Raw genomic sequence first — 11,461 nt, 5'->3', positions numbered from 1 at the left:
TGTTTTAAGGAAGTCCAAAAGGTAACTCACCCCCAGCTGTTTCCCACACATACTGCCTTTAAACATCCATTTAGTTATTGGGTTTAACAGCCATTGATAGACCTACACCCAATGGATTTGTCTAACCTCCGTTTAAAGCTATCTAATCGGAGATGAAAGTGAAGCGTGTCAGGAAGCACTGAACTATGATCCTCGGGGGGGGGGGGCTCTGGCAAACTAGACCTCCACAGCCTTTCCTGTTCATCTGAATTCCTCTGTCGTTTCCATATGAGCCCCTTGGTCAAAGAACACTCTCAGACCTTTAAATCAACTTTATGACTTTTTTTATTGATGGGCGACAACTTTATACTCCTAGATATCACTAGACTGTGTACACTTAGGAACTCAACATTATAGGAGAGCAACAGCAAAATTAAACAAAGCAGACTGAAAAAAATATCAACCTTCATTATTTTGCCCATTTTTTTTAAAATCCCATGTACACAGAAGCATAAATGCAGTTTTGAAATCTCTTAATAGCAATAAAGTTACAATCACCCATCTATATAGACTAACATTTTAACTCAAAAGTATTTTGATCTGCAATGTGTATTTAAGCAGTTTCTCATCGCACAATTATTAAAATGTGTTTTTTTCCGTATCAGGAACCAGCAACTCTGTATATTATATATATATATTTTTGTAGAGTATTTTCTTTTAAAGGAGGACCTTTTTTTTTTTCCTTGATAGACACTGGCTCATTTTTTTTTTACCATTTATCAAAAAACTAGCAGGGGAAGATTAGAGAGGATTTTTTTTTAGTTTTTTTATTTAAGTAAAGATAAAACATTGTCACAGAAATCTACAAGTTCTGTTGCTGGTGCAGGGCTGCTTCCACTATGCAATTAGAAAGTGGGAATTGGTTGCAAATCCATTTTAATCTCTTAGGATTCAGCATTAGCGCAAAAAAAAACACACCCTTTGTATGTGATTCGTGATACTGAGTCTTTCAAACCCAAATGACTTCATTTGGTAAAGTCAATAAGCCAACACTAACTGGGCTGTTCACAAACCCCAAAAAAGGTATTCTTCCCTTTCACTCTATTCCATAGTTACAAGGGGGAGGAAGAGAGAGGGGAAAGAATTCACTCAGAAGAGCATTGAAGGGAGGAAGAGAAATAAAGGTTAGAGAGAGATGGCTTTCTAGAAAGCAGGTAATCTGGCAAACACAGCAGAGAAACGGGAGGTTTCAAAGCAAGTCAACTCGGCGGTAGTACAGGAGGTAGGCTGTGCGCTCAGCAGACGGCTTCACCACCTGGTACTGATTAATCACTTTGACGGCCTGGTCATCTATGCGCAACCAGCCATTGAGACCAATCTGGAAGACGTCTGTAGTGTAATGTCCACCAGTTGCACTGTTTCCATGATGGTAGACAACTGTCACGAGACCAAAAACAAATGACTGATAAGACAACAGGGAAGCAAGCTATATTAACAAGTTTTGATGGATGTGGTTTTATCCAAAGGTGTGTCAATTTATGCAACAACCTCAACATGTTAATATGGACAGGGGCCACAAATATCTACTTGGCTTACTAGCCAGACTATTAGCCCGTGCTGGGCAAACACCAACGGCCTTTGGCATGGGCAAGGGACTTAAGGGAGAAGCAAGGAATTATCTCATTTGCGCTGTGATAGGGAGAAAGTCAGAAATGGGGGGCAGACCTTTTTTTTTTTACCTTCTCCAAACTCAGATTCTTCCCATCCCATTAGTTCATGAGCCACTGTCTCTCAGTTCATAGCTGCAACCCTAGTCAGTTAATATCTGACACAAGTACTAAATTCCACAAGGTTGACTGCACATTAGGCTGCCATCAGTTGGCAGTTCAGAGTAATTTAGGGGCAATACTGAACAGTTTCCTTGATTTGCATAATAAGGAGTGACAATGGAATATCATCCTTATTGAACTCAAGTTCTCAGATTCATAATTACACAATAAGGAACTTTAACAAAAAAAATCAGTAGCATGTGCTTTGAGAGGAATGCCAATATTTTAAGAACAGCAAGAGCGCTTGTGACAAAAATTAATTACTTTTGAGATGCATGAGCGCATACCTGCAAAGAGCCGGTAGGTTCTTTGGCCTTTAAATATCTTACTTTTAACACCTGGAGACAGCAGTTCTGAAAAACAAACAGAATTTCAAGTGAATTACTGCTCTTAGTATCATCTGATTCTTTCTGCCTCACTTTTCTCCATATGTAAGGAACCTGAGAAAGAGTGTGCACCCACTGCAAGGAACAAAAGAACTATTGAAAGCTGAGTCTGCCAACAGTAGCTCTTCTGTTCTACTGCCATGGCTCAGGATGTATGGCCATCTTCCCTGGGGAGACATAAGCTTCCCATTGATCTTTGCCAATGTGAGGGCTTCCATTTGGGCTAGATGCCTACCCAAGAAGGGTATGACACACAAGAGTAAATAACACGCAATACGTTTTAAAATATGTTGTGCTACAATGAGACAGTTCCTATTTTTTAAAAAATGACTATAAATCAAGATGTCAGATAAAGAAACTCCAGTGATTATTACTGCAAGTCACAGTATCCCAATTCTTGGGATGGGAAAATGATAGCAAGCTTGTTGAAATGGCAGCGGTTTCAAGCAAATGTTGCACGTTTTTCGTTATGATGCTGAGGAAGAATCCCTCATGTGTTAATTTATGAAGACTGTAGGACTACTGTATGACAAGCCTTTTAAGAGAAGTATATATACACTGAGAGACTGAAAGAGTTGATACTTAATGTAAAACCTAGCTGAGTCTGTTGCTTAAACAGTCTTGCAAATATTACACTAATCCTGACATAAAATCTCTTAAACAGATTCCCCCCCCCTTGAAACATCATAATATTTTCTTTCCCTAAAAAAACAAAAAAATCCCAGATGCTTTGTTCACCTTTACTTATTTCCAGGTCAACGGGATATTCAATATTTTTAATGAGCTTCTGGCATCCTCCAGTTTTCTCATAGACAAATCGTTTGAGGTGTAGGACAAGGACTGGAGGGAGTTCTTCAAGTGTCACTCTTCGACTTATCTCCACCTAGCAAACAGAAAGCAGAATTTTAGTCAAACTCAGGTCTCCACTAGACACCAATTCAAAATACTTCCTCAAAACCAGAAATGGAAATCACTGTTGACATCAGTTTAATATATATATACATTATAGAAGCCCTGTAATGCAGGCACATACTTTGTCTCCTGACCCCCACGTTATTGCAAGGGTCTACTGTATATATCCACTTTCATAGTAATGAACATTTTCAATGCAGAATGCACTTAGTGGACACCAGCTTTGTTTCAAAATTGGTTTCAGTTCAGCTCTTGAACTCCAGTTCTGTACTATACCAAAGACACTATTCACACAAGCTAATGATCACATATTTAGTTAGTTTGTGTTAATGAATGATGCAAAGTGCAAAAGAATAGAGGATTTTGTTCATAATTATGTTATTTAAAAAACTATTTTTTAAAAATGCAATATGAGATGTTTGCACTCTTCCCAGACTAGACACTAAAATATAGACCAGACCAGCACCTCAAGTGAACACCCATTTTCTTCAAGAAGCCATAATTGAACATTTGGGTTGTCAAGTAAAGAGAAGACTAAAACCATATATGTACCAAAAACCAAAAGTGAGTGGCCAGCCAAACCAAATCCATGTGGCAAACCCAGAGGAGTTTGCACTGCAAGTTTTCCTCCCATACACGGAGGTCTCTCAGACAACCAAAGGGATGTTCTGCAACCTCCACTCCCACACAACATGTCAGACATAAAATACAGACGGGCTGAGTTTGCCTACGTATAATTGCAGGGCAAGACTCTTCTCACCCTTTTTTCCCAACTTGTTGCCCACTCCCCTGAATGCCTAAGCACCCACACTGTGTCTATTGCGTAGAGTACCCACTCTTGGTTACCAAGATTTTGTGTGCTTCCTGCATTAAGACTGGTTAAAAAACCCATCTCTATTATATCCGAGGATCATCTGATGATCAGCGCACAGCAGTGGAAAAATACCACTAGGCACATCGTTCTATTAACTATTTAAAAGTCAAGACATAAAGCATTGAGCTTTTTAATTATTCCATGGCTTGGCCTTACAACAATATTTAAAAAACTATTTCCAATACAACAATATTTGAGATTTCAGCACCTATTGAAGAAATTTATGTTATAACAGGCCTTCTCAGAAGAATAATCCTGGCCTAGTCACTGTCAATTTTGTAACAGTGTAATGCTATTTTAATAGGCTTATATCTGATGAATATCCACTACAATTTATTTCTGTTTCATACATTGCTTTGAGGTTCTTATGACTAAAAAATTATGTAAACTAATTAAATAAGTGAGCTAAGCACTGAGTCTTTCTAGAAGACTATCTTCCGCATGGATCTAATTAGACTCAGACTGGAGGAAAACTGCTTTGATTTCACAGAGCAGTCAACTGAATCAGCTTTTAGAATGAATCAGCACAGCAATGTTTCCTGTTACATATACAGAAAAAAGACTAGAGTCAAAGACAACTAACTCAAAGCTGCCAAATAAAAGGGGAGAAGCACAAAGTAAATAGGAGGAGCTGCATGGTCCCCAAACCTCTCCAGTCTACTGTCCCATTAGTTGCCCTGACATGACTATGCCCAATCAGTCATGGATGTGAGACGCTAGGTTTTTTGGATGTATAACACAGTTTGGACTTGCTTTATGAATGTGCTCAGTGGTAAAGCATGCACATCGGCTGCAGAGGGACCATACCTAGCACCACCTGTTTAAAGGATGCCAGGTAGCAGGGCTAAGAAACAATTCCTGAAATCTTGAAGAGCTGCTGCCAGTCAGAGTAGACAATATTAAAACTTCCAAACTTTGATTAATGTAGTATTTGATTGCAAACCTGCAGCCAGGCATTTTTTTTAAAAAAACATACCTCCTGCTTGGTTTTTGTGGTATAACCTTGGACAGACTCTCTCGCCACTAAGCTTTCCAGTGCATCTTGAACCGTGCGTATCTTATCAGACTGGATGTCCAATTGCAGTGTGAAAAATGGCTGCAGAGTTGCAGACTCTTTTGAACTCTGTTGGTAAACCACAGATCTAAAGAAATGAGAAAGTTAAAATTTGTGTTTGTAAAAATTGTTCAAAATTTAATTCTGGAGAGACTGCTGGTGAGATTGTGGCAACACACACCTTCATATCTTCCTGAAAATGTAACGCAGACCCACGTAAAAATGTATCACGGCCAAACTCAATAGGTAGGCTTTAAGTGAAACTCTTGTGTACTAAAGCTATGATAAGGCTTTGACACACTGTTGAGACTTTATGGTTAAAGTGTTTATGGAATTCAGTATCTAGAAACCGAAAAATTTCAGGTTTTATGCAGAAATGAAATATAGTTTAATGATGCGTCCACTGCAAGAGATGGGGTGGAAAAAGTAGTACTTCAGCCAGTCATGGACCATCCTCCTAGCTTAAACAGAGTACTTTTCTTTCTCCTCCTCTCTCAGCTTCCCTTTAATACTGACACCCACCCACCTCTTTATACAGTGGCATCTTTATTTCAAGGAAAGAATAAGCTCTTTCTTGGGTGATGTGAAGCCCTCATAATGGCAAATTTGATGTTTGTCAGAGGCAACTTGGCCCACCCATTACATTAGCGCTGTGTTTGGGACACCTTTCTGACTAAGAACTGACAGGCTATTTATTCAGATACTTATTCAAATCAGACTGAGACCGCACTTTAATCCAGCTACTATTTCAGACTAGCATTTTGCAGAGGTAATTTTTGCCACACACACAAAAGCAGCAATAAAACGGCTGCTGGAAGATCCCTAGAAAGGTGGCACTCACTCACTGTTTCTTTAAAACCTTGCACACCACGAACAAAGCAGAACTACGTAAAAAGTAGAACCACCACTGGTCTTCAGCTAGTGGATCACTGACTGCTTTTTCTTTCTTTTTTTAAGTGTGGGTATATTCATCCTGCAGACTTATGCCAGCTCTGGATGGTGAACTATTATGGTTTTCCTTTTACAAATCCTGAGAATTTAAATTGTAAGCAAGGAATACTGACCTATAACTAGTCACAATTCTTTTGACCAGTGCCAGTGTCTGCACAGCTCAAATATTGGGGGGGGGGGGAACCCATCCCTCGTAACTGGCCAAACAATATGAGAAATAGCCATTAAATTCAAAGAAAGATGGACTCTTTTCATTAATTTCTGGAATAAAAAAAATCATGGACAACATACAACCTTACAGTGCTTTTTCTTCAATATAACTTATCTTTCCGTCTCTATCATGGAATTATCAAGACTGACCAACATCCAAAACAACAAAAATTGCTTAGACAGCCTAACCAGAAGAATGGGGAATTTCTTTAATCAAATTATTTATCTGGTCAACTTATATTAGAGTACCCACAACTTCTAAATTTTTCTTTTCCATCCTTTTAAGAACAAAACATAAGTACTCATACTAACCAACCAAAATGCAATAAACAAATGAGAGAATGAAATAAATGAAATAAACCATGGCTATCTGAATTTGCTACCATGCAGAAAAATAGAGCTTGCTTCCGAGCATGAAAAAAAATCATGGGGATTTGTACGGTTGATTTTGAAGTCTCCAGAAGCTGCAGCTATTGCAGAAAGCTGCTACCACAGTATTTGGGGGGGGGGGCTCTTTGGAGCACATTACTTTAGTGCTATTATGTGGTGAGTTCTTTATTTCAAAGCGCACTTCAAAGTGGTGGTTGTTACCTTTAAAACCCTAAACAGTTTATTTTTGAGGAATCTGAAGGTTCACCTGCTCGCATGATACTGCCTGCCCACTAAGTTCACTTGGGAGTGCCTCTGTTCCATGTCCTATCAGGAACAAGTGCTTCAGTGAACACGGGGTACTATATAGCCATCCTGGTAATTATAGTCACTGATAGACCTGTTCTCCTCCATGAACATGTCTAATCCCTCTTTAAAGCCTCTAGTGTCTATCACCACATTTTATAGCAGAGAATTCTGGAAATTGGGTGAAGTACTTGGTTTTGTCTACTGTTAATGAATTTCATTTGATGAGCCTGAGTATTATTGTGTGTGTGAGGACCTCTATTTATTTTCTCTACAGCAAACCTACTGTATACAGCTCTCTAAAATACCCCACCCTCACTTTTAGTCTTTTTTTCGCCTAAACTAAAAAGCCACATCAGAGCACTTTTCAGATACTGCTGTCAAGGGCCAAATCTACACAAAGGCACATACATGGGCTAAGCATGAGAATTATATAAATATGCTTTGGCATGGAAAATCCAGGTATGTGCACGTTTGGATTATAAAACCACTTTTGTTTTCTTAGCAAGAAACAAGTTACTCATCAATTGTCAATGAAGACAGACTGTCTAATAGAAAATGGAAAGACCCAAAAACTTTATGGGGAAGGAAGTGCTAATCTACATTTTGCAGGGGGAAAAATGGGGAAACACAACTATTTCTAGAGCTTATGCTTGGTAGACTACTATTATACCATTTCTATCTCCACTGCTGGCCTCACAAGAGAAAGCTTTCCAACACCCTAATGTAGGATCCTGTTTCTGCGGTGACCTACTTTGTAGAGTGAGTAGGACAGGCGTGGCAGAAAGCAGACTACACATGTGGGATTAGAGTTTTGCGGTTCTCCCATTCAGCAAGAAATTCCTTTTTAAAAAGAAGAAAACAGGAATCCCTCAGTTTCATCTTGCTTCCTTTGGATGTCAGAGGATGCTATGCTCACCATTAGTAATTGTTAGCAGATTAAACATACAGAGAAGATGTCTCAGGACTAGTTAGGACTGATTCTTTTAAGACCCTCTCACCCGTGGATGGCAACGAAAATACATTCTTCAAGTAGGCACTAGCTGATTTTATTTACAGGAATCTGGTCATATTAGCTTTTTGGAAGTTCCTTCTCGCACAACAAAATTTATATTTATGAACACTAAGCTCTTTCAAATGTGATTTATAATGTATTAGTCACCATATTTTCCTTCTCTTATTTTTGGAGATAGACAGGCATTCATTCCTGTGAAAATGGAAGCCAATTCTTTTTCCATTTGGTGTGCAACCCAGATGAGAAAGAAAGTTGCACCAGTTTAACTACTAGAGTGTAACAGGAAGCAGCTATGGTTTTGTGCAATTTTTGTTTGACGTTTATCCTCTATTGTATTTGTTTGTTTGGGTTTTATGTTAACCACCTTAGAAACAACTCTGAAGGATGGTTCGCATATTCAAAAACAAATTTAAAGACTTGGAATGGCACCATGTTATAACTTAGAAGTCAAATTCAGCTTGGGCAGCCAATATCAAAGGATCAAGGAGCACAGGAGTTATTTCCACAAAGCATTCTGCCCACTCGCACAACATACCTTATAGTTTGGGAACAGGTATAAATAATGCAATGTTTGCTTCAATAGCAGCAATCATACTGGTTTTTTAAAACAAATTAAAAAGGGAGGATAAACTAAGACAGTGGGGGGCTCACAGAAATTCCAAAGGCACTTGAGCATCCCAGCACAGGCAGTGTTGTATTTTCAGTATATTTCTGGAAGATCATTCTCTCATGTAGAAGTAACAGCTGAAGATAAATTCCTCCAGAAAATATTTTGGGCATGATCATTCCAATGCAGGTGCAGGTCCTCTATGGAGAGGTCCCCAAAGAACACAATGAAGCCCTAGATTCTATCATCTGGCACATGTGCAAAGGGTGCTTATTTATGTCTCACGTAGTCCCGTGATGCATTCCTCCCCCCAAACTCCTTGGCTTGGTCAAATAACACATTCAGTGTCTGTTTGCGACCACAAATAGGGAATGGGACAAAGAAAGCAGGGCTCTGTTATTTCTGATGGGGATCCCTGCCTATGCAGGGAGGAACTATGCCCTTGATGCTTTTGTTATTATTTAATCTGTAAGTTACACAAATAGATGTTTCTATTTATATACAAACTCAAGAAATGTACTTAGGACTGTTGGGATACCCATAAACAGCAGGCCTCTATTAAGAACAGTTCTGATTGACAGTTCACATTTCTGAACTTCATTCATCAACCAGTTTAAGCCCTAGATATTATTCTGGCTTTTAAATTCATAGAAATAACTTGCTGTATAAGTTCTATCAAGCAGATAAATAAATAAATAAATACATACATACATACATAAATACATAAATAAATAAATAACACTGATCAAAATGTATTATACCTTATGTGACCACCAAATATATCTGTAATTGGTGTCTGGACAAAATCTGCTTGCCGAGTGACAGATGATTTATTGCGTGGTCCAACTTGCTCCCATTCATCCTCACTTCCTTCGCCTTGCTCCTCCTGCTCGTCCTCTTCATTTACAGGCTGAGTCTCTGGGCCATTGGAAACTGTAAGCTCTTGGGGGGGGGCGAGAGACAGGAAGAGGAGGAAATGTGGATTTTTCATTCCAAGAAGTATCTTCTCTATACGAAAGATACTGGGGAATAGATACTTTCTGTCTAGAAAAAAAACCACTGCTGTATGTAATCTTTGCCATTAAAAGGAAACATCATTCCTCTACTTTTCTGCAGTTGCTTCAGTAATTCTACTCCATTCTTCCAAAACGTAAGACAATAGCCTAGTGCAGACATAATAGATAAGGTTGTTTAGTGCAAACCATGGTTTGTCTCTTTAACCATACAGACAGACACAGAGTGAAACTCTAGTTTCGCTTATCAAAGACTGGGGAGGGATGAGGAAGGCACAGTAGAGAGACATCAGTGAGAACCACTTGATAAATTTAGAAATAGTTGCTGGAGAAGTGCGAAAGTTGCCTTAACTATTGCTTGCACTGCAGATGCAATGATTAATTACAGTTAATGCACACCATGGTTTACAAACCCAAACTATTGTTGCACAAAATAGTTTAAGGCCAAATCATTAACCATGTTTACACACTCAAGACATGGTTAAAGAAAGCAAACCACAATTAAGTATTATGCTTGCATAGGGTCTATATACAAGTAGATTTATAAATATATATATATTTAAAAAACTTACTCTCACTGTTTGGAGACAGCAACTTCTTCAGAATCAGCATTTCCTCATGTAGGCCATTTAGAATAAATCCCAGATACTCTTCAGCATCTTCTTGTCTGCCCTGAACAAACAGTTAAGGGTTTTAGAATAGGCACTCATTCTCTATCAATGGAAGCTTTCCTATTCAGGGCCTGGGGAGTGATCCAAGTGCATATGTACACTACATAGTATACTAAAGTTAAATTAAGTTTCCAAATCAGCACTATGCCCTGCAGGCCACCCAAACTGATTCTTTAAAATGAAATCAGGAAAGTTTAAAATTTGACAATTTGATGAAAGAGCCTACAAAACTGACTCTAATATGGTCTTCAATCAGTCCAGTCAATTTCCTTTTAACAGTTCTCACTCCAAGTGACAAAATTGTTTTTGATGCAGTGGAGTTTGATTAAAAAAACACCACTGATAAGGGAATGATTTCTTCCAACATATCTAGAAACTGAAAGAAGAGTTTAATAGTCCTAGCTTTGGGTAAAAGGCTAACTAAAAACTTATTTTGTGTTGTTTTATTGAGTCTCCTTTGTACTCTTGATTCCAGTGTTATGGGGACATCAATATTGACTTCCATGTAAATCTCAGACCCATGTGTGAAGATTTAATCCTTTAGGTCCCCAAATTTAAAGAGGAAACTAGCACCATGCCTTCAATATTCTTGCCACAAGAAATAGTATCTTACATTTGACACTGCACCCAACACATCGATTTCATTTTTTAAAAAACTCTGAATACTACAAATAAGTCTATGATCCATTTAACAATGGCACCCTTAGCATGCCTGGCACTCTGGGTTGTATCCAAGTACGTTCTACTCAGAGCAGACACACTGAAGTTGATGAGCCTAAGTTAGTCATGTCCACTAACTTCAATAGGTCTTCTTTGAGTAGGACTATAGTTGAATACCACCCTCTGTTCCAGACACAACCAAGAATTTAACTGCTGAGTAATGGAACCAAACATAATAGTGCCAGGAGTAAAATCATACTGCAAACTCTACTTTTACAGGACTAGCTACATAACACAGAGGATAAGGAACATCTCAAAACATCTAATCTCACCTTTTCTGACAGACTTGACTTGATAACTGTCAGCAATTGATAAACGTATGTGGGTTCAAAGGCAGCTCCAGGTCTGATGTCTCTTGCAATTTTATCACCTAAAGCTGCCAAAGCAAAAATGGGGAGAGACAAAGTAGTGTGATTAAAGGTGAGCAACCGAACATTTATAAAAATCCAGAATTTCAAGCATATAATGGGACAGATGAAATGTCCCATTTCCAACAAATAATCATTGTCCCTGATTTTTTTTTTGTTGCTGTTGTTTTTACCAACACCTCTTCTCCCAAGCATTT

At 38.5% G+C, this 11,461-nt stretch overlaps 1 protein-coding gene across 3 annotated transcripts in view; it reads right to left on the bottom strand.

Annotated features, from left to right (window-relative positions):
- Positions 1–306: 306 nt before the first annotated feature.
- USP10 (ubiquitin specific peptidase 10) overlaps positions 307–11,461 on the bottom strand; it is a 32,857-nt gene continuing 21,702 nt past the window's right edge. For all 3 annotated transcript variants that reach the window (XM_061594613.1, XM_061594616.1, XM_061594615.1), the window contains exons 8-14: positions 11,169–11,272; positions 10,078–10,177; positions 9,254–9,434; positions 4,957–5,122; positions 2,933–3,077; positions 2,096–2,161; positions 307–1,416 (exon numbers count right to left, since the gene is read on the bottom strand). In XM_061594613.1, coding sequence (XP_061450597.1) covers positions 1,229–1,416; positions 2,096–2,161; positions 2,933–3,077; positions 4,957–5,122; positions 9,254–9,434; positions 10,078–10,177; positions 11,169–11,272 — 950 coding nt within the window. In that variant the 3' untranslated portion in view covers positions 307–1,228. The remainder of the gene's footprint in view (positions 1,417–2,095; positions 2,162–2,932; positions 3,078–4,956; positions 5,123–9,253; positions 9,435–10,077; positions 10,178–11,168; positions 11,273–11,461) is intronic.

Source organism: Rhineura floridana, chromosome 13, assembly GCF_030035675.1.
Source record: "Rhineura floridana isolate rRhiFlo1 chromosome 13, rRhiFlo1.hap2, whole genome shotgun sequence".
Classification (NCBI taxonomy): Eukaryota; Metazoa; Chordata; class Lepidosauria; order Squamata; family Rhineuridae; genus Rhineura; species Rhineura floridana.
This window is presented reverse-complemented; position numbering and strand designations above follow the sequence as displayed.